The sequence below is a fragment of the Serinus canaria genome, chromosome 4A (assembly GCF_022539315.1).
Source record: "Serinus canaria isolate serCan28SL12 chromosome 4A, serCan2020, whole genome shotgun sequence".
NCBI lineage: Eukaryota > Metazoa > Chordata > Aves > Passeriformes > Fringillidae > Serinus > Serinus canaria.
Window position 1 is genome coordinate 6,222,203 of NC_066318.1, and position 22,863 is coordinate 6,245,065.

The window sequence follows — 22,863 nt, forward strand, 5'->3', positions numbered from 1 at the left end:
TGACACTAGAGGGCAAACTGTCTCCAGGCCTGGCAGGGAACCCCCAGGGAGTGCCCTTTGCAGTGAGTGGTTTTATTGTGAATTACAGTCATGAATCTACTGTCCAGCTACAAAGTACTAATCTCATGTTTTCATTGGCATCTTGTTTTGTTCATACAGAGCAGCCTGTCCTAAGGATTGTCACCTGCAGCAGTTGTGGTGTTTTGTGCCATGTAAGAATTGCAGTATTACCTGGTCTTGTATGGGGCTTGGTCCTGCCCTGCAGATTGGCTGCACTCTCCCTGCACCAAGGAGCATGCACTGTTTGTAGTAAAGCATGTGTACCTATTCCAGGTGTCTGCAGTGAGAACTGAGGATCTCAAGGTCTGCACAGAGGATTTGCACAAAGTCCTGTCTGAGGTGCAGGAGATGAGAGAGCAGCAGAACAACATGGATGTCAGGCTGGCTAATATGAAGAGGTAGACTCGGCTGTTTCGGGGTGCTTATGCATTGAATGTTGCTTATATCTGATGGAGATTGGCTAAATATGGGTTTCATTTGAACTGGAAACAGGTGAAGCTATATTTTTTCCTAAGAATGCCCATTCTACCCCACACAACATTCTGAATCTTGTTCTGAATTCAGTTACAGACTGGAGATGTAGACTGGGTGTTTGTTGGCTGCCTTGAGATTTCACTCTGGTTGCCAGCACCTGTAGTGGTTTTTAGGTCAATGAAAGCATTTCATTTTTTGAATACAAACAGGGTTGGATGCAGTGAGGGACAATTGATGTTTTGTTTTCTTTCTAACTGAAAGTGGACTTTGCACATCCTCATCTCTGTTCTCTCAGATCCCCTTCATATAGGCACTGATAATTCATTCAGGTCATTGGTATGCCAGCAGATCTCAACCAGAGTCCAGGAGATACCTTTCTCTCTCTCTGTTCCTTAAAAAAAAAAAATAGCCAAGCCCCTTGAACACCACCTTTAGATCTGCCCCGAGGCTATCAGTGTTTGGAAACAGGCTGAGTGTAACACAAAGTCCTTATTCAACAGCTTTGAGGCTTTGAAGGAATACCTCAGATCAAGATTATTGGTGGAGCAGCAGAGGATGAGGGTGTCCTTTTTAAGTGAGTGTTTCATGCTGCTGATGGAAAATGGAGTTAACCCAGAGTTTATGTTAGTGGATCGAATTACCTGAGGGGTAGTTATCCACAGAGGGAATGTTGCCATTGGTTCTGCAAGGTACTCTAAAAGTTTGAAAGCTGTAAAACTAGAGCATATAAAGTAAACTCTGTTCATCCTCTGTCTTCTGATTTATTCTGCATTGCAGAGAAAATAAGGCCCTGTGGAAAGAAGTGGCAGTTCTAAGGCAGAAGCACAGTCAACAACAGAAGCTGCTGTCTAAGGTACCATTGCAGCATCTTCAGTGCTACCATCCTTATTCCTGCCTCTGTGATACTTCATGGCATTCTTTGCTTATGTAGAATGACAAATGACACAGAGCTGAACAGGCTGTATTAATACAGCGTAAAGAAAATGGTCACAGTTCCTGAGTGTCCCAGAAGTAGCACAGTAAAGAACCACGAGCAAAGCACTAAGGAAAAGTCATAGTAGGATGTCAGTGTGTGGAGACAGTGCATGGTAACAGGAGCCCAGAACTTGAGAGATTGCAGGCACATGGAATGGAGTCTGTGAAAGATCTTGGACCAGGATACACTTAGACCACTTGAGAAGTGAACTTGGAACGGAGAAACTATAGGAGTTTGCACGCTGGAAAAAATTTTCTCTGGTTTATTCCTCAGCTGTTTCTGGTCTGGAATCCTCTAGTGACTTGTGCTGCTATATTGCATTTCAAAAAAAAGCCAACTGTGCAAGTGGGCTAATTTTTCTATGCAGTTTGTAACTCTTGCTTTGTTCTTTAAAATACAATTGCAAATATTTTTTTTTAATACCTGTTAATTTATGTTATGTAACTATATCATTTTATAGTAAAATCTGAATTAAGAATTTAATATTAGGATTGCTATGCTGACCATTTGGTTTTGGTTTTCTTTTGTCTTTCTTTTTAGATTCTTCAATTTATACTAAGTTTGATGCGAGGAAATTATATTGTTGGGGTCAAAAGAAAAAGGTAATTACTTGACAGGTCCCAGATGTCAGATGTGAATTGCAGGGATAAATCAGTTTCTATTGTGTGACAGGTATTTTTATCACTTGTATATTCAAACTTGAGAAAGCTGATGGAAGTTCAGTCAAGCACAAAATAGGTATTCCCTCCTTATCACTAAAATGGGTGGGAAGGGAATAATCTATGCATTTTCAATTCCAAAGGGCACAGTTATCCGAAATGGTACATCTCAAAACGTGCATGTGTGACTGACTTCTTCCAAACCACAGTGTGTGTGTGTAGGACAGGCTGCCTGCAGTGCCCTTCCCAACACTGCCTCTTGCCCTTCCCAAAAGCCAGGCTTCTTGGGAGGGCAAGAGTGACAACCATTACTGTCTTTGGCAGTGCTGCAGCTCTTCCCCCTGGCAGGCAGGATGAACTAAAGCTGTGCTCTGTCCCAGGTCTCTCACGGATGCTGCAGGTGCTTCACCCTCCAAGTACAGTCGTCAGTATGTCCGCATCCCTGTGGAGAGTGGCCAAGCTGTAAGTCTCCCCAGGGACACAGGCAGTGGGTTGGACAGGATGACACACAGTGATACCAGTCTTGCTTATAGCTACAAATACCCTAACTTGGTAATCAAATGCTCTCCCTTTTGTAATGGGCAGCTTTAGAGCAACACACTGGCTGTAAAATCGTGCAAATCAGTGCAACTGGTCACAGATTAAATGTGAACAGGAAAGAGGGGCTTCAGTATAAGAAAAGGAAAGGTTAGAGCCTGTGGTTTACTCATTCTGTGCTGTATCTGCAGATGGCTTTTTCTGAACACAGTGCAGCTGAAGAGGATGGAAATGGTACAGGTCTGATAATCCGAGATATCACTGACAGCCTGGAAAATGCCACCAACGGCCTCCTTGCTGTGGCACACACAAGTGGCAGAGCCAGGTATGTCCAAAGTAAATGAAGTATTTATGCCTGGGTTGATAACTGGGTAGTTCTATTAATGTTGATGATCCATCTGGATTCTGGGGAACAGAATGTTTCTGAATGTCCATTTGTGCATGACAGGCCTGTTGTAGGCTTTCCTTCTGCAGCATGTAGCATTGGCCATTGTCAGAGCTCACATCTCTTCAGGAGTCCCTGGAGGCCTGTCAGGCTGATGGGCATTGCAAGTTTAATTTGCTGAGGCTTTTCTGTCTGTTCAACAAATGAACACATGACTTTTCAACTGAGCAGGGACCTGAATGCATATATAGGTTTCTAATAATCCAAAATGTATATAGATTGCCAACAAATCAAGATGTATAGTTTTAACTCCAGTTTCAATACTGCTCTCACTAAGCATAGCCTAGGGAAGACATTCTCTGCATGGCAAGAGATTTTACTGAAAACTATTTAGTTGTTAATGCCCAGAGTAAAATATGGACTGATTTGGAGTCTTTTTCTTTCCAGAGTCTGTCTGTTAAGAGATTCCTTCCTGACTAATTCCTGTATGCTATATTACTGCTTTTTGCCTGGGAAAAAGAGATGTTTTGCTCTGATACATGGTTTCTGTGTAAGCTGTAGTCAGAGATTCTTCATCTGCCACTTTGCTGCTTTTTTTAAAGACCAGTTTGTTACTTGAATCCTTGACTGGCCTAATCTTATTAAGATTTGAGATACTAAACCTGAAATGAATAGTAATGCAGTTGATAAATTCTCCTATGTGTTGTTTCTGTTTGGGTCACATTTTAGAGAGCCACAGGCAGCTCTAGATCCTGGCTTACCTCTTTGTCAAGTATCACAGCCAAGTGAGTTAAGTTGTGCAGAACCTGTCCCATCAGTTCCTGTAAACGATGTCAGCAAATCTGGCGAAATAGGCACGGCTGCTGTGGAGCTCCACACTGCACAGCCAAATACTCCAGAGGACCCTGTGTCAGTAATTGACTCCATCTTGAATGAGAGCAGCTCTGGAAACCAAAATGATCCTTTGCTGGACAGGTATGAACTTGTTTCTGAAAAGTGTTATTCTGTCGTCACCTCGTGGGAATGCTGTCAGAGTTCTGGAGGGTGTGTTGTTTGGCAGAACATAGGGAAATAGCTTTTGAATTGTCACTGACAAAGTGAATTCTCTACACCTTTGTTACCAGGGCTTGAAAAAGCCAAGTGTTGGCATCACACATTGAGAAAGTGCAAGTGTCCCTGTCACCTTTATGGTAACATGTATGCCTGACTGCTGGTGCATGAGTCAGTGTGTCCTGACAGCCCACTGCTGTCACTGCCAGGTGCTGCCAAGCAGCAGGTGCAGGGCACTGATCTTGGGCTGGCATTGTGGGCACTTTCTTCCTGGGGCCTGGATGTGGATTGTTCCGGTGGTCATCTCACTGTTCCTTTCCTCCTCTGCCCCTCATTTGTACAAAGCTGTTTCCCACGTGCCCTGTCAGATCACACAGCCCTGGATCAGGGGTGCAGGCTGTGGGCTCCTGCCCCACTGTGGCTGCAGGAGAGCTGTATCAAGGACAAAGCTTTAACCCTTTCTCTTACAGCTCTTCTGCTGTGCTCAGCAGCAGGTTGGAGGGTCTGGGGTGATGTGCCAGCACTCATGTCTGAAGGCCCTGCTATACCTTTCCTTCTGGGCACTGCATGGATGTGGGGCAGTGCCTTGGAACTGCCCGTTCCTCAGTGCAGGGAATTCAGTACAAGAGCACCTCATGGCATAGCAAGACATGCAGTATGGGCACTGTGCCTGCAGCTGCCTTCTCAGGTTCTTCACTGTCCCTCATGTCCTTCCCACTGTCCCTGGAAGCATGTCCAGTTTGGCAACAAGTAGGTGGAGTTCCTTCAGGCCCAGATTATTTCCAGCCCTTTGCTTATCATTTATTGTCCCAGGACAAAGCCATCAGACCTTTGTTTAAACAAAGATACTGGTGTACAGGCTGGGATCTGAGAACATTCACCAGACACTCAAATGAGGGAGGAAGTAGGTATGGAAGGAGGAACTGCTTTTTGATCTGGTAGCTGTAATTGTGCTTGCTGTTCAGGAAGTCTTCCCTTGTACCTGTACCTCAGAGAACTGGAGTGAAAGGTGGTGTGGGAATGTGATTTCATCCATTTGGCTGTTCTCCATTGTAGGCAGCCTATCCTGTGGGGCAAGAGAAGGCCCTGCCTGCCAGCTGTGCCTTACAGTACTATGTAATTCTGTCTTTCTAGAGAGGAGATTCAGGATTTTCTGAACTGCATCGATGCCAGCCTTGAAGAGCTCCAAGCAATGCTGTCAGGGAAGCAGTACAACTTCGGTGCCGAGGCGTTCAGCGACGTGAGTGTCTTCTCACTGTTCCTGAGAAATACTGCTCAGGCTGTGCCATGAAATGCTGCTAGTTTAGTTCATGTTGTAATGGGTAAGAGTTAGAAACATCTTGAAAAGCAAACAGTTACAAGTAGAATTATTAGTAGGTATTCACAGTGTACAAGGTAGTACTGGGAGTCTTTCCAGGTCATACAGGATTCCTGTTCTACAGACTGAAGGGGGTGGAAGGAAAAAAAATTGCCTCACTTCTCCTTCTCAAACCTAATCATATAGTGTGTCACATCCTGACATACATCCTTGTATTTGATCCATTTGGATGATATGGAGTGAAACTTAGCTGTATTCCTGGAATCACTGGGAAATAGGGTAACCTTTTCTCCTCCTGTGAGCTCAGTTTACTGCCACAGCTTGAAGTTCCCAGCTGAAGGCCCATGGAGGTGCCACTGTCCCTGTGCTTCAGTGGAAGGAGCAGCTCACTGGGTCCTGCAGTCCTTTTAGGAGCTGTCTGCAGTTTTATTTCAAGAACTTTATTGGTTGACATATGATCTGGTTTTATTTTCAGACATTTAATCCGGAGCTGCCAGCCCTGGATATGAACTTGATGGAAACTCCCCCTGGTATTGAAAATGTAAGAGTAAGATTGACTTCTGTGGTGGGGAGGACAAATGTGATACTGGGAGTTGAATCTTGCTTGATGCAGCTCAAGGGTGGGAACAGGGTTGTTGGCACAGGGTGACATTGCTGCTTCATCTCATCCAGCTGACTCCAGGGCATGTCAGAATTTAGGAGGGATCTCAAGATAATTTCCAGTCCTACATTCCTAGTGCAGTCACACACTTGGAATGCCTGTCTAAAGGAAGACTAAAGGAAAAGTACTAAATGAAAATTGTAATGCAATATACTGTAGTTGTTCTGAACATAGCTCTGTGGGGTTTCCTCAGAAGATACACAGAAGTTCAGCACAAACTTACTTCTCTTAGTCCAGTTCCTAAAATTGATTCATGCTATTAAAAAAAAATACCCTTGCAAGTGTTATTTTTGTTGTAGTCCTGAAATAATATTTAAACTAGGATTTCCCAGTGAGAAGAGCTTTGACTACAGCTGATGTAAAATGCAGTTGTGTTTAAGCAGTGCCTGCACAATTCAATTACATGATGAAATAATGTTTAACTGTTATCCCAACAAGACCCATTATAATAAAACTTCTGGTTTGGAAGGTAGAACAAATATTTGCTAGTCAGAAGCTTGTTTTGTTTAGTAAGTTAAGTTTGTCTGTATTTCACTGTGCCTCCATCTGAGAGCTGCTGTGTGCAGGCTTTTGTGTGCAATGACAGGATCACTGCTCAGTTGCTCCATCTCTCTTTCCTCCTCCTTTCACATCTAATTCTGTTAACCAGTCAGTAAAGATTTCCATTTTGTTGTTGTTAAACATTCTGTCTTAGCTCTCTGTCTGCTTTGTTTCAGATGGCAAACTTGGCAGAGAGCACTGAAGGTCTGGGAGCAAGTGAGAGGGAAACAGCAGGAAGCAAAGGTGGGCAGGATGGAACACTGAGCTCTGTGGCAGCTCCACCCTCTTTGGAAACTGTATATTGAAATGGAATTGGTGTAGCCTATAATATCTCCTTCTTTGGTCTGGGCTAAGCTGCTTGTGAAGACTGTGATGTTTCACTGGTCTTGAAGCTGTGCCTCAGTCTTCAAAGGCCTGTACTGTGCCCTGAGGTTTTTCACACAGAAAATATGGGTCCCATCCTGTGTCCCTTTTCACATGGAAACGTGACACGAGTGCCACAGTGGGGAGCAGATCTGGAAATGCCCTTTTGACTGTATCTCCTACACAGGCTGTGATCCCCCAGAGGCAGAGCTGCTCAGGTTTCCAGTACAGTGCTGCCATTGCATGCTGTGAGAGTCAGGGGCTTGGAGTGGGCTTCAGGCACTGATGTTTCCAGGCATTGCCTTGACTCTGATAGCCATGGGGTGTGGGGTTTGTCCCAGCCCAGCTTGGGCTTTCCTGTAGGGCACCAAGTTTGAAGCAACCTCTCTAGGTTTCCTTGCCTTGAATAAGAGCCTTCAGTTAGTGAAACACTTTGAACTGTTTGTTTTTCCCTCAGATATGCAGCTGATCCAGTACAGGGCCAACCCTCTGCTCTCCTTATTTGAAGAGCTGCCTTCAGGTGAAGCTGCAGGGAAGGCAGAGGATCCGAAAGACTTTCTGCTGCCTCCCCTGGAGGAGAAACCTGCTCTCCAGCCTCCATCAGCCAGTGGAACTGTGGTGCCACTTGCAGCTCCAGCAAGCCAGGCCGAGCCTCTGGACACTCTGGGAATGGGTGATCCACCTCTCCTCCCAGAAGATGGGAATGGAGAGTATAAACTATTTCCACTCCTGCTTCTCAGTCCTGTTGCTAACTTCATAGATGAGGCCTCTGAGATAGAAATTTCTTGAACTCATAGAACATCTGTAACCAGCTTAGTGCTATGGAATAACCACCAAAGGAGTGGAGCAGCAAAAAGTGTGAGCTGGGTCCTCACCTGCTTCCTGGGGACCCTGCTCTGCACAGACAAATGGAAGTTCTCTTGCTGCAAGCAGGGAGCACATCTGGGAGAACTGAACACGAGCTCAACAACAACAAGAGCTGGTGGAGTGAAGGCACCAGACAGAGGGGAAGAACAACAACCCTGTAAACATACCACAGTGTATTCCATAACTTTTTATCCAATATTCTTATTGCAAGAGGAAATATGTTTGTATCCTGTTTGTAAAGTTTGGCTGGGTTTTTTTGTTGGGGGGTGGTGTTTGTTTTTATTAGCTGGATAGTAATGTGGTGTGTAACATTTTAAACCTGGGTTTTACTCTTTGGAGAGCCTGCTTCAATAGGTGGCTTGCCTACTGTTTGAAATTAAGTTGTTTTTAAATTTTGTTTTTAAATTGAGATTTCTTTTTTTGATAGTTACTGGCTATGATTGTTTGCATCTGCTTAGATTACTTTCATACTCCTAGATTTGCTCCTAGGTTTAGGGAACATTTTTCCTATGGAAAATGACATTTAACTGTGGAGTATTATTTTTTAACATGCTAGCACACATCCATTGCCCCGGATTGTAGGAGTTGTGGTAGGAAGTGCTTGCCCTCCTGTGTAGTGCTGATTTCTCATGCACATTGCATGGCAGTTCCGGGGTAACCTGCCCCCAGTTCACGGGTTGTGTGTCCTTGGAGATAGTCAGTAGGACTGATTCATGTTTAGCAAAGGCCAGCAGCTGTCCCTGAAATGAGAAGGGGAGCCCTGGGGTGCCTTGCACTGACTCACATTAAGGTGTCTCTGGTAGCAGCTTTTGTTCCCTGCCCCTGTATGGACTCCAGGTTTCACACTGCAGTTTCTGCCCGTGGAATCTTAAAGCCAAATCAACCAGATGCATCTGAGTCTTTTGACAATGATTTACATAAACTAGTGTTCACCAGAAAGTCGTTCCCCAAAGTTTCTTTTGGCACTGTTTCCCAAGTTCTCTGAGCAGCTGCACTGTGGAGCCCAGCCCCAGTGTCAGTGGAGCAGCAAGCTGTGTGCTGGTACCAAGCATGTCACAGCTTCACCAGCCCACACAAACCTGCTTTGTGCTGAAGTGACAGCAAACTGCTGGGGCTGCAAGAGGCCTGGATGCAGGTAGAAACCCCCTTGGATAATACCACCTGATATTTCCTGCCAGCACAGTTACTTTAAATTTTTTCCAGTTTTAAGAATTCAGGCTACCTGCAGGCTTTGTTCTCTCTAATGTTCCTGATCTAATAAGTGCTGAGCTCTTTTATATTCAAGAATCCAAGGTAGATATTCTGAAGCCTGCTAGATAATGCATGTTACCTGTGCTGGCCCAACTTCATTGGATTTGTGCTTCACAGTCAAATCTGAGTTGCAGAGGAAGGTCATGCTTTTGAGTGTGTAACACCTTCAGTGTCATTTTATTTCTGTGCTTCTGTACCTGTTCTTACCTTGTGACCCTTCTCGTTTCCATCTTTTGAATTGCCTTTTGTCAAGTTTGTCTTATTCAAGCCTTCAGAGTCTTTCTTTCACTGGCTTGTTGAGGTCAAGGGCTGAGTAGTCTCAAGTTTTCATGAGCTGAAGGGAGAGGGGGAGGTGACCGTGTTCCATCTGTCCCAGGTCAGGTTTGGTTTGTTAATTCCTTCCCAAAGGCCACAGTTTTGCCAAGAGTGAATCAGTGAAAACCAGGCTTTTCTGGTGTGCTGTCTGACAGCACCATGGAGACAACAAAGTTCTTTGGGAGGTTGATCTGTGCCTCTGACTCCCTGCACTGGTTGCGCTGTAACTTCTGTGATGGATTAGTGTCGTGTTCCTCTGTCTCAGAGTCATCTCCCCTCAGCACAGCTCACTGTCAGGTATTGGGTCTGAGTGCATCATGGGTTTTTAATACACTTTCTCTCTTAAGAAGCTAAGAAACCAAGGCTTACAAAAATTGCAAAAAAAAAAAAAAAAGTTTGTAAATCTATGTGTCTGGTTTATGTACAGGTCCGGGAAAAGTATTTGTGCAACTTTCTTAAGAAAGATTGCAATGGAAAGGGGAAGACTGAATAACAAAAAAACCCCACATGCTGAAGTAATTAAACTCAAGAATTGCAAAAAAATTACTGTGTTTCTTGTACATTCTTTGTGTGTGTTCCTGTCTGTGCCAATGTTTCCTAAACCTGTTTACTGATTTCTCCAGAATTAAGACCTTTCATGCTCCTGGGGCGTGGTCTCATGATGCAGCTGCTGCTGGTTCAGGACTAGAGTGATGAGGAAGGCCTGGTGTCTGTTTCCAGAGCGTGGGAGAACAGTACCTGGGACTGGTTTTTCAAAAGGGTTGATGTGAAAGCTCAAAAGACCATGTGTGCTGAAAAAGACACCAGATGTAGGGCACACCTGCTCATACTCTCCACAGACCCAGTAGGAAATACTCTTACCCCATGAGGTATGGATTTAAATATTCACTGGAGATAATAGGAGGAAATGGAACAGCCCAGATCATCAGGCAGACCCCATATCTGGCACCCCTGTGCAGACTGCCCAGGGTAACTGCCACCACAGGCATTACAGTTTTTTTGGGATTTTCCTTGCAGTAAGGAACTGTTGATCATTTCCACTGTCAACAAAAAGGATCTTTATACAGAATGTGCTGCTCTTCAGGATAAGGACAAGGACATGGCAGTGGAGTTGGCATGTGGAGCTATGGACAGACCCCTCTGCTGTGACAAGCTGGATGAATCTGCAGCCCAGTGCAGCTGCTGCCTAGCCTGTGCCCGAGGGCCAGTGGCCAGGCACTGAGTCAGCAGCCCCCTGTGCCAGCCTGGGTGGGGGCACTGTCCCACTGCAGCGTGAGGTGTCACCAGTTTGTCACCCATGACCACAGGGGCCTCACTGTAGCGGCAGCTTCCTTCTGTCTCCAGCATCAGTGCACGTGGCTGCTGCCGGGCTCCTTGGCTTTATCTCTGTGTCTGGGGAGGAAAGATTGCTCTCCCTTATCATTCATGTGCTGGGAATGCACAGAACACTCCCAGGCGTGGCGGGTGCAGACTGAGAAAGTGCCAAGTTCCTCTCACATGCTCCTTTCAGATCTACTTTTGCACTGTTCTGACCCAGCCCTCCCCACCGTGGGAGCCTTGCCACCAGTTCATATCTCCTGTGTGCTTGCTAACAGCTTTCCAGAATACAAGAAAAACTGATTTTGCTCTGTCTCTTCTGGACCATGTGATGCTACCTCATCCATCCATGCTCAGAATGTTTTGCTGTTTCCTAAAACAAGATTCTTGTTTTGAAAAGCAGCATCATGGTATCGAAGATGCCCAAAGCAGAAGCCAGGGGTTGCTGCCACAGTCACCTTAGCTAGAGGAGCTTGGTGCTGCATTTTATAAAGGATAAAACTTTTCCTGCCACTGTTCCCCCCAACCAACAGGGTAAATGTAAATACATGAAAAAATACCTACACATCTTTTTTAGTCACCCAGTTTTGAGTTTCAGCTTCCTGGTTGGTCCAGATCCTGCTAGTGATACATTCCTATTGTGTTTTCACCCCAGCCAACAGTCAAGCCCCACACAGCCACTTGCTCACTCTCCCACCAGTGGGATTGTGGAGAGAACTGGAAAGGCAGAAGCTGGAAAACTCTTGGTTTGAGATACAGACAGATTAATAGTGAAATCAAAGTCTGGCACACAAGGAAGGAAAAACAAAGGATTTATTCATTGCTTCCCAGGGGCAAACAGGTGTTCAGACACCTCCAGGAGAGCAGAGCCCCATCACGTGTAAGGGTGACTTGGGAAGACAAACACCATCACTCCATGTGTCCCCCCTCCTTCTTCCCCCAGCTTTCTATAACTGAGTGTGATGTCATGTGGCAGTCGGGGTCACCTGTCCTGGCTGTGTCCCCTCCCCTTTCCCCTGTATACCCCCAGCCCCCTCACCAGCATGGCCATACAAAAAGCAGAAAAGACCTTGGCTCTATGTAAACACTGATCAGTGTTTACAAATGCAATAACAAAAACATCTCTACATTGTCAGCCTTGTGCTCAGCACAAATGCAAAACATAACCCCATATTAGACACTGTGAGACAATTAATTCTACCCCAGCCAAAGCACTGTCTTTGACTTAATTCAAGGCAATGTAGGCTTCTACCCTCCTCCAGCAAGCTCTGTTCCCTGCAAAGGAGCTGCAATGATTTGACCTTAATTTGGTCTTTTCCTTCCTTAAACCGAGAAGTGCATGAACACTGCAGCCCACGGCAGCTTTTGCTGCTTCTCCCTGTCCCAGTGGCTGCAGGCTGGAGTGGCATCTCATGGGAGATTTCTGATGGAGGGAGGATCCCACTGTGCCACTGCAGACCCAAACCATTTCTCACTAGCACCACAGGAGAGTTGTGTCCACTCCAGGAGCTGGGATTTGGTTGGCTGCATTGAATTAGTCTGATTACTTGTATGTGAGGACAGGATGTTGAATTTGGGTGTAACAACAGCAAAAGCTCATTTCAGTTCAGCTGAATGCAAGGAAGCAGAAGAGATTCTTTTACTGGAGCAGAAAAAAAATTGAGAGCTGTAGAAAACAGCAAAAGGCAGTGAAATTCCTTTGAAAGGGATATTTCAGTAGAAAATACTTCTAGAAACTTCTAGTAGAAACTTCTCTTAGGGCTAGTGCTCAATTACTGAATTATAGAGATTAACTATAACATTTGATGAATAGTAATATATCATTACAGTAAAGAAACCATGATTTCATTTCAAAGATTTTCTACCGTGACAAGTTCCTCTTTTTCTCTCTGGGCATCTCCATGTTCACCTGTTTCCCCAGTAGTCGGAAGGCACTGGAGGGATGTATGGCCCCAATCAGGGCTTGTAATTGAAAACAATTAACCAATTAAACCAAACAGCTAAATTGCTCTGTGAGGAGGGAGGGTCATCTGTGAGCTGCAGTGGGATTGGTGGCTCAGATGTTTGCAGCTCTTGAGAAATTTTTTGCTTTAGATTTGTATAGCTGAATTTGTCCTCTTAAATGTGGTAGAGTGATATAGAGTATTTCAGCTGGAAGAGGCCTACAACAATCATCTATCTTGCACTGGTAATGTAAAGATTTAAGGAGTTTCATGAACTTAAAGCATAGCGGTGGGTGTCACAGAAGCTGGTGAGAAAGTAAATTGTGAGGACCTAGAAGGTTCAGCTCCCTATGACTTCTTTCTCAGACCTGTGTGTGTGTAATTCTGTGTTAAAGCTTATTTGTTAGCAAGCAACACAAGGAGGAAAAGAGGAAGAAATGGTTGCCTAGGAATCCAAAGAAATAAAGGAAAAAACTTAAAAAACCAAAGAGGGAAAAACATACTAAGCAGAAAATACAAAATGGTGTAGAAATAATTCTTAAACTTTTTTCTTTGCACCCTTCCTCAGGGTTTCCGCTCTGCCCACTCCTCTGGTGGCCACTGAGACACTTTTCTGATAAAGAGGAAGGAAAAACCAGCAGCCGTTGTCCCGGATGCTCGGTGAGAGAGTGAGCCCAGGAAGGGAAGTGTTCTTGATTTACCCCAGCCTGGGGAAAGCAGATCAGCCTGGCTGGAGAGGGAGCAGCCCTGCAGGAAGGATGGGAATGGTGCTGCGAGCAGCCGTGCTCCTGAGCTCTCTTCTCCACTGCAGCGGTGAGTCTGGGCTGGGCACAGGGCCCTGCCCTGGGTGTGCTTGGCAGGGGCAGCTCTGTCTTGGGAAAAGCTTAGATTCAATCCTCAGAGTGAGAGAAATGTACTGGGACAAAGGCAATGGTCTGCTTTTTTACAAGAAAAAACATTTTAAACTTAAACGTGGTTTAAGTTTCTCATGTTTGGCCCAGGCTGAGAGAATGGTGTGTTTCAGAAATACAAATAGGCAGTGGAGGAGGGAAATCTTTGCTGTTCCTCAGAAGCCCCAAGGGTGATGTTGGGGGCAGACACTGGCTGGGACCAGGGTGCTGCAACTTGGACTTTAGACCAACTCCTTCCCTCAAGCCTGTTATCCAATAACTCTGAGCCTGTGCTCTACTCAGTGCTGGTTGTGGCAGGAAAGCACCAGGCAGAGCAGGAGAGCCAGGCTGCACCCATGGCAGGAGTCAGTGCCCTGGCCATCAGCCACCTCCCATCTGTCTCATGCCACACTGATTTTTGGTTAACCCACCACTGAGCAGCCCAACCCTCACACTCCCCACTGCCTGCTTGTGTTTCTCATCTGGTGGGTTCTCTTTGCCAATGGTCTTGCCATGGCTTCACCACCTGGGAGCTGCCTCCCCCTGGCTGCTCTGTGGCTTAATTTTTATCTTCCTTTCTTCCTGCAGCTTTTCTGGACCTGAGTGGTTCCAGTGAGATCAAAGGGGTCTGGAAGGACTCTGTCACTCTGCCTTGTGCCTATGTGCCTGTGGAGGACCTCGTGCAGCAAACCCTCACCTGGACTGTGGTGCATGACAAGGGTTCAGGTGCCATCATTCGGAGGGATGACTCTGGGGATCACATTCTCCTGTCTGAGTACAGGGACAGAGTCAGCATCACAAAGGATGCCCCAGGAAATGTGTCTCTTCTCATCCTGAGCCTGGAGATCTCTGACAGAGGAACCTACACTTGCCAGGTCACCTGGAGAGACAGCAACAACAGCCTGATAGCAAAGGAGATCGCCATCAGATTGGAGGTTGTTAAAGGTAACTCCAAGAAGGAGGCTGTTCAGGAGGGAAGGCTTGGCTCAGGAAAGTGTTTGGGAATTAGAGCAGGTGGGCAGTGACTGTATGTTTGCATGCAGAAGAATTTTGCTGATCAGTGTCAGCCTCAAGCAAGAAACGGCAAATAGGTCACAGAGAAATTCTGCCCAGGACACAGCACCCTGCAGCTAGGGAGAACCTGTGGCTCCTCAAGGACCAGTTCAGCCCTGGCTCTATCTGTAGCCCGTGGCTCAATGTTTCCCAGTGGCAGGCAGCAGTGGGGAAGTCACGGGGATGCTGTATTGCTGTTCTTTGACGAAATTTCACCAGCATGTGCTTGCCCTCCCTCTGCCCAGCGTGGGGGGGTTTAAGAGGCACAGAGACTGCAGACACCTGTGCGGAACAGCTGAGCTCATCCTGCGCAGGGAGGCGATGTGAGAGCCGAGCTGCTTCCTCCTGGGAAGGCACCGCCAGCAAGAGCGAGAGCTCCTGTGGCAGGGGGACCGTCCCCAGCACATCCAGGGCTCCGTGACCCGGGCCCCTCTGCTTTGTGTTGCAGTGGCAGCCACCAAGCCCATCATCAGAGCTGCGGAGCCGGGGCTGACGCTGCCCGCCGGAGCCAGCACCAGCCTGAGCTGCGAGGCCGGCGGCTCCCCTCCCATCAGCTACCGCTGGTTCCGGAGCGGCCCGGCGGGCACAGCCGAGCTCCTGAGCAGCGGGGCTGAGCTGGCCTGGCCCAGCCTGCGGCCCTCGGACAGCGGCACGTACTTCTGCGAGGCACACAACAGGGCTGGCGCCGGCGCCGTGCAGCGCAGCGATGCTGTGCACCTGACGGTCACAGGTGAGTGCCGCGGCACGGCCGGCAGCACGGATCCTCTGCAGGGCAAAGGAACCGCATCCTCCTGCCCTGCCCCGAGAGAAGGAAATGCCAAACGCCTTCAGCACTCTCACACAGCCCTGCCCGCTGGCTCCAGCCTCTGTCCTTCTGCATTTCCTCTATTCAGTTTCCTCCTCTTGGAGGAACTGCTCTTTTCTGATGCAAAAGAGGATTTCTACTTCAAACATTCAATTATTCATTCCTCTGTGGGTTTTTGAAGTTCTCCCTGGCTCGGTAATGTTACCCACTGCAGTTCAGCAAGTTTAGACATGAAGTTGGGGCTTTATTTTGAGAACCAGGAATGAGTGAGTGGTAATGCAGTGGCAGAACAAACCAAGCTGACCTTTGCTCCCCACCACCAGCTGCGTGTCTCAGGGAGACACACTGCACTTCATTCCAGGCTCTGACCCCTCCAGGCTCTGCAGGACAGTGTGGGACAGGTTGGACTCAATGGCCTCAGAGGAATTTTTCAATCTAAACGATTCCATGATGGGTGCCTGGTGGAAAACTTGCAGCTCTCCTTGGCTGGTCACTGGATCAGCACAGCTGTGAAACCCCTGATGGCAGAGGCAAGCACAGGCACCTCCCAGTGGCCTGGGAAAGAGGCAGAGCCTGCTGAGCTCCCAGGCATGGAGCTCTGGCTGTAGCCCTGTGGTGCTTTTCCCAGCAGTCCCACCCTGGAGGGAGCGGCACCGGACCAGGGCTCAGTGCTGCAGCTGCTGCCCAACGCTGCTGGCACAGCATCCCCCTCCTGTCAGCTGGGAGGGGGCTGCTTCCTCCTGCTCCCACCTGTGGGGAATTCTGTACCACAGCAGCATCACCCTGGTGGTCACACCCCTGTGTGAGCCTCTCCTCCCCTTCACCTTGCAGCTCTGCCCACAACAGCAGCCTTGCAGAGGAGTGTGGGAACCACGGGGGGACACCACTCAACCACTGGTCAGGATGAGAGCAGTGACAGCTGATGGCATGGATGGGATGTTGGGGCAGTGTGCCACCAGTGCTTGGAAGTGGTTTTATTGCTGGGGAACAGTCTTGGCATTACTGAACTTCAGTCCACATGCCTCAGTTTTGAACTCGGATGTTTCTGAAAGTAGATCTTCCTTCCCTCACTTTCCTATCTACGGAGGGCTAATATCTTTTCTTTGTAGGAGGGACTGCAGAGCATATGGGATGTGATGTTCTGGGTTTGGTTCTTTTCTACAGGGGTTTTTTGCTTGTTATCTGATCCTGAATGGAACTGCTGAGGGGAGGCAGATCTGGTGTCTCCCGTGGCAGACACAAAGGATGCAAAAGCTTCCTCAGACCCAACTGAAACCATGTGCTTGACCAGGGACAGCAGTTTGAGGGAGGGCTCCTGGTTTCCCATTTGTTTTTGTGGGATGTGGGAATTTTTGCCTGGAGTAGAGCAGATCTGCTTGTGGAAACTTTCAATGGCTGAATTATGTTTCATTTGGATTTATGGTGCCCCAGCAGCCACATGAGGATTGTGGAAGCTGGTGTTGGTCACCGGAAGCTGAGGGAAGATGTTGACAGGTGTTGATTGTTCTTGCAGAAATACCTCAAACAGAGCTGGTGTCTGGAGGTACCTCAGGAATCTCCTGGACTCCATGGGGCCCCACCACTACTGCAGGTGTGTGTGTACAGACATGCAAATGCACACAGGTACCTGGTGTGTGAATATGCAATTTGGTTATACATAAATATGTATATATACCACATGTAGTAGCCATCCAGTGACTGTGTGTTACTGGTGGTACTCTCTCTATATTATAGTGTATACATAGTGCTCATTGCTGCAGTTTGCCTTGTAAAGGGGCTGGAGGCATTCTCTTCTGATCCTACAGCTCAAATCCTAGATATCCTGGTGCTAAAATGAGGGCTGGAAATGCACTGTCAGACTTTAACTCATGTTTGTTTTCCAGATCTGCCCATAACAGCAACGACTTCTGAGAGTGGTGTGGGATATCCAGGGAAGAATGAAACAATTCATGGTAAGTAAGAGCAAAACCAAGCTGAGAAGAAGATTCAGGACCCAAACCAGATGCTCTGTAGTCAAAATTAGTATTCTGCCTTTTTAGCTGCAAATTGCATTAACTCAGCTGTTCTCAAAGGACCCAGATAATTCATGGTGACTCTTTAAAAGGCTCTGGATGTTTTTATGGAAGAACAAAAAAAAAAAAAAAGAGTTGACATATGGGGCACACAGAGTTTTTGCTGTGTTGCTGAGCAGTTGGTCCATTTTTTAGCTTGGACTGTCAAAACTGAAATGGCAAAAAAGCCTCAATGTGTGCCTCAAGCAGATCTACACATCCTCCAGCTTTGCAGCATTGTGACAGGTTTAGACACTTTCCAAACAGAACTGAGCAGCATCCTTGAATGCAAAGCTTAATTTCATGACATGCAGTGCAATTACCCTGCCCAGCTGACATCCCTAGTCACCTCAGCATGAGATGGACACTGTACAGCTGGGGTCCCTTGGTGAGGTGTACACAGTGCTGGCTCACACAACACCCAGTCAGAGCCACAGCACCAAGGCTCTGTGGGGACACAGCCCCATGTGCTCAGGCAGGGCTGGCTGTGGCTGTCCTTGGGGACATGGTAGATGTCATGCCCCTGCTGATGCTGTCACCCAGGAGGGCTCCCCTGTCTGAAATTCCTCTGTTGTATTGCTTTAGAATTCCAGAGGACTGGCTTGTCCCTGTACCTGGTCATCCTGATTGCTGTGGTGTGTGGTGCTGTGGTTTTCCTTATCATCTCTCTTATCACTTGCATTAGAAAGCCCAAAGATGGTGAGTAGAATGTTCTGGAAAACCTGAATGTTTAACTCATGCCCAGCATGGCTTTACCTTTTTTTGGGTTTTGGGGGCTGGAGCAGAGCTTGCAGCCACCAGCTGCAGCTCTCACAGGCAGTAGATGACAGAGATGGTGGGAGATCCAAAGAGGCAGAGAAGTCCTTGCAGCCAGGAGGGTTTTCCAAGCACCAGCTGTAGGGCTGGGGCAGCAGTGGCCCTGGTGCTCCTGAGCTGCACCCTCCATCCCTGCTCTGGCTCTGGGGCAGCTCAGTCCCTGCCCTGTATGTGGCTTGCTCTGCCACAGAGCCTTGGGATGGTTGTTTCCCACTGCTCCTCACAGACATCCCAAGGCTCAGACTCACCTGCTTGGCCAGGCTTATAGTTCCAAATCTTTAAAGTCTCTGGCAGAGGGTCCATCCTGTCCTGCTGCTGGGAAGTGCCTTTGGCAGCAGGTGCTGCTCAGTAGTTCCTGTAGCTGGCACCCAGAGGGAAGAGGTCACTGTCAATTCTCCCTGTTCCATATGAATTTGTTTCCTCTCTGGTCTTTGGTCACAGGATCCATTCACTGAATGCTCTGTTCCCCCTGCACTGCCACCAGAAATCCCCTTGATCAAATGTTCCTTGGAGCCCCCTCCTCACCTGATGTGCAGGCAGCACACAGATTTGCTTTGGGGTTTGAAATCCCACAGACTTCATTTTCTCCTCTGTTTCACTAATGACCTTCCTGTGACTCCATGCTACCAATTAATAATACAATTGTCAGATATTTCTTTTGCCATTTTTCTTATTTTTATATTTTCTTTTTTTTTTTAAAGAATCCAAATAGCCACTTTCAAAACTGTTCTTTATTGACTCCTAATGAATAGGGAAACTGGGGAAACTGTGGACTTCTAGTTTCTAACCTCAACTTTATCTTTGACATTGGATCAAAATAACCCAGTTGTGTGATAACTGGGTTGTTTTTGTTTTCTTGGACTGGATCCTGGGAAACTGAGTCATCACCCACCTGACATGATATCCAAGGCTGTTATTTTTGTTCTGTCTTGAGAGGTCATTTTCTTAAACCTAGAAGAAAAACAAAGCAATTCTTTTTTTAAGAATGTAAATGCAAATTATTGACAAAAATTCTGATTTTTCTTTTCCAGGTCAAGTCTATGATGTAAAATTGTGAGTATAACCCTTTATCTGGCACATTGATGAGTCCTGGGGGGATGTATCACAGCAGAAATAAAAAGCACTGCTCTTAGCTCATAATGAAAACCCCCTTAAGCAGTCTGGGTGAAGAGGTTCAAAGTTAGCTCAACAGCACATTGTAGGATGGCTTGTGGGCTTTCCACAGCAACACAGAATGTGGCAAGAAAGATCCTTTTCATGGCAATAACATTATTGTAGAAGTGAGGAAGAGCTGCTTATTGACTCCTAAGCCCAGGGGGGGCTGCTGAGGATGATTGCCAAGGCTAAATTCTCTGTGTTTTTCCAAATGCTAAGGAAAGGAACTCCTCTTCTATAGATCATTGGTTATACTCTGATTTATCCTCAAAACATCCCTGGCTGAATTTGCTTCTTCTAACCATAGCTAGGAAGGAAGTTATAGCTATTTCTAAACTCAGGTTTCACATCCTGATCTACTTGTAACCTGTGGAAGTTTTACTGAAAAGCCTGATAATACAAGGTGAACCACTTTTCTAGGTATGAAGTGCTGCTGACTTGAGTATTACAGCGGGATGTGCCAGCATCCCAGTGCTAGGCTTCCCCAGCAGCGTGTAAGGCAGCAGTTAAGTAACATTTGAACCCTGAGCAATGGAACAAATGCTGTGATTACATTTCTCCTCACAGGATCTATCTTCTTTTTAAAAATATTAGATACCATAAGCCAGACAGTGGATGTGGGCTGTTTTCAGTTCTCAATTTACACTTCCTCCAATATTTTTTATAAATATTTCTCTTCAGCAATTATCTGATTGTGCAAGAAATGGTGTTAATCCTTTCATTGCTTGCATGCCCTTTGCTGCCTCTCCCTGGAAACTTTCTCAGGGTTGGAAGTGATGCTGCTACAATGCCCAAGGTTTTTTCTGCCACCAGAAAGCAAAAGACAAAATTCTCTCCTTCAGAATATTGCCACAGTCCAGTGGCCCAAGTTTACACAGGTTTGGGTCAGACCATAATACTGCTGAAATCCTGATGGTTGGAGATGTTTGTTTACTCTAGTTGTTATTTTTGCTTTTTGATTTCAGCCACAACTCAAGAGCAGCAGCTTCTTCCAGCACAGGTCACTATGAGGAACCCATCTCTGCCTCTGAAAACCACTATGTGATGGAGGTCAGCAAAAACAAAGTCTCTGAAGAAGTAAATAAGAATGTGTCTGGCTCTGTTGCCAGCCCCCAGGAATCTGAGTATGAAGTAGGGGACGCTTCCTGAGAGCCAACAATGCTCTGCAGGTACCAGTCCTGAGGAGCACCTTCACCCAGACAAAATACATATTTATTTTCCTTTCTGCCCCTGACAAATAGGTTGAACAAGCAGTGGTTGCTCACCCTTCACAGTCCCTGCAGTGAAAATGCAGGAACTTCAGTTACAGACTGCTGCATAGAATTTCTGATTTTGTTTTCCTTGATTCCATTTCACCACCTCTATCCACTAAAGCCCTTTGAATGCTGCAGCAGGCAGGTCCCAGGCTAGGAGCACTATACTGAACTTACTGCTTTATCTGGCCAAAAGGACCAGTGTTTCCAGCCTTTGTGTGGTGGGAGGAGAGCCAGCACCAGGGGCTGCTCAGCATCCCCCTCCCTGGGGGTGAGCAGGGTGGTCAGTCACACTGGGGTCTGAGCTCTCACTGCTGAAACCCCATGGGGAAGGGCTGCAAGGAATCCCACAGCTTGCCCCAAAATCACTCAATTCCAGCTGCACTGCAAAGGCACAGGCAATGCAGCCCTCCCAAAGTGGTTAAACAGCAGTGTTATCCTGGCTGGACAGCCAGCACCAGGAGCTGATGATATTAAATACAGCTGTTGAAAGACAAGCTCATTAAACTGAAAATAATTCTGTGAATTAAGGTCTCCATGTGTTTTGTGTCTGCATGAACTGTGGGACAGCTGGACAAGGTCCAGGTCCTGACTTGGTCTGGAGTGTACCTGGGCAGAAGAGCAGCTGCTGTGCTCCCTGGGCAGTGGCAGAGGATGAGCTGAAGTCCCAGCAGCTCATCCCAGACCAGCAGATTTGTTACCAATCCCAGAGCACAGCCAGACTCTGCAGAGCACTGGGAGGAGGAGCTGGGCAGCCTGAAAAAGGCCAGCATCAGATGGTGCTGAGTGAGACTGCAGAGAGCACCAGCGGTGGGGTGTGGTGACTGCAGGTAAGGGACATCTGTGATGGCTGGGGGGGTGCAGCCCACCTGCAGCACCAGGAAAGAAACGAGAACTCAAAAGACACTGAACACATGGGGCACTTCTTGGAATCAGGAGCTGTTTACAAGGATTTGGGCAAGCTAACAGCAACCCAGAACTAATGTCATTGGCCTGGGAATTCCTGGGAAGGGAAGTGAATTTTTCAGAGAGAGCATTTGTACATCATGTTTCCTCTGTCACACAAGCTTTAAGGGGAAATGCTAGTTTACACTAATTTCTGTTTCTTGAAGGGAACAAGGTTATGTTTTGACGAATGTATGATTATCTGATGTGACAGAACTGTGGTGTGAATGGCTGGAGGAAATCACACAATCAGCTTCTGAGGCACATCCCGAAAGTACTTAGTAAAATACACTCTGTTGAGTCAGATCTGTCAGTTATCTATGGCTGGACCAAACAAGAAAGTCTCAAGTAAAAATTGCTTCCTTTTTGAGTGCATATGGTTGAAAAAGAGTACTTCAGGACCTTTCTTCTTAGATTATCTACTTTTTGGTCAATTTCTCATAGTTGGGCCCTGAATTTCATCTCCTTGAATGCTAAGGATCTTATTGATCACCAGAAAAAATGGTAACAAACTTCTCTGGCCACTGGCAAACTTTGTCAGAAGATGAATGTAAGATGTAGGCTCAGCAGAGCTGGTCCCTATGAGCAGGGTCTGAGTGACCATGGGGGAACACGGGGACTTTACTGTGTCACCTGTAGATAGCTCAAGATGAGTAGCAGAAATGGCAGAACAAAGAGTGCCTGAGCTGTGGTACTTGAAGAAATGACACTTGAGAGAGTGTCCTGTCCTGTGTGTGGGAGGAAGGTGGGCACCTGGGGGGACAGGCTCCAGTGCCTCACCTGCAGCACTGCATGAGAGAGAGCAGCAAGTTCAACCCAGAGCAGAGACACTGGAATAAAATACTGCATTTTAATAAACCAGGCAGCTAGCCAACTTGTCTGAGACTTTGAAGGCTTTTTCTTTTTGTGCTCAAATACAAAACTATAAGGAGTCCTTTCAGTAAGGAAGAAATGGGCTGACTGTGTGACTCAGGGAGCTGTGTCTGTGTCCAGGGAGAGAAAGATGTCATGTACATCACATTTGGGGAACTACAGTTATTCATGTCTGCTTTAGTTAAATAGTCCTTTTTTTTTGATCATGCATCATTAGAGCCTCAGGAAGTCTTGCATGTCCGGTTCAAAAAATAATGCTATCAGCAGTTTTAGCTTAGGTTTTCAACTTCTTTCAGGGTGTGTTCC

At 46.7% G+C, this 22,863-nt stretch overlaps 2 protein-coding genes across 3 annotated transcripts in view; both read left to right on the forward strand.

The window, feature by feature from the left end:
* LOC103816420 (heat shock factor protein 3-like) overlaps positions 1-9,999 on the forward strand; it is a 15,824-nt gene extending 5,825 nt beyond the window's left edge. The window contains exons 4-13 of one of the 2 annotated variants that reach the window (XM_030228908.2): positions 334-458; positions 1,312-1,387; positions 2,051-2,112; positions 2,550-2,631; positions 2,898-3,031; positions 3,821-4,066; positions 5,276-5,381; positions 5,935-6,000; positions 6,837-6,903; positions 7,481-9,999. In XM_030228908.2, coding sequence (XP_030084768.2) covers positions 334-458; positions 1,312-1,387; positions 2,051-2,112; positions 2,550-2,631; positions 2,898-3,031; positions 3,821-4,066; positions 5,276-5,381; positions 5,935-6,000; positions 6,837-6,903; positions 7,481-7,812 — 1,296 coding nt within the window. In that variant the 3' untranslated portion in view covers positions 7,813-9,999. Of the gene's footprint in view, positions 1-333; positions 459-1,311; positions 1,388-2,050; positions 2,113-2,549; positions 2,632-2,897; positions 3,032-3,820; positions 4,067-5,275; positions 5,382-5,934; positions 6,001-6,814; positions 6,904-7,480 lie in introns of both variants that reach the window. The other variant, XM_050974292.1, reaches the window with a different exon arrangement.
* A 3,369-nt stretch (positions 10,000-13,368) lies between these two features.
* Positions 13,369-21,265, forward strand: LOC103816419 (V-set and immunoglobulin domain-containing protein 4). The gene is made up of 8 exons (XM_009090399.4): positions 13,369-13,529; positions 14,195-14,551; positions 15,108-15,389; positions 16,978-17,055; positions 17,348-17,416; positions 18,101-18,214; positions 19,363-19,384; positions 20,452-21,265. Exons 1-8 carry the CDS (start codon positions 13,370-13,372, stop codon positions 20,633-20,635), a joined length of 1,266 nt encoding a protein of 421 aa, XP_009088647.3. The 5' UTR covers position 13,369; the 3' UTR covers positions 20,636-21,265.
* Positions 21,266-22,863: the final 1,598 nt, after the last annotated feature.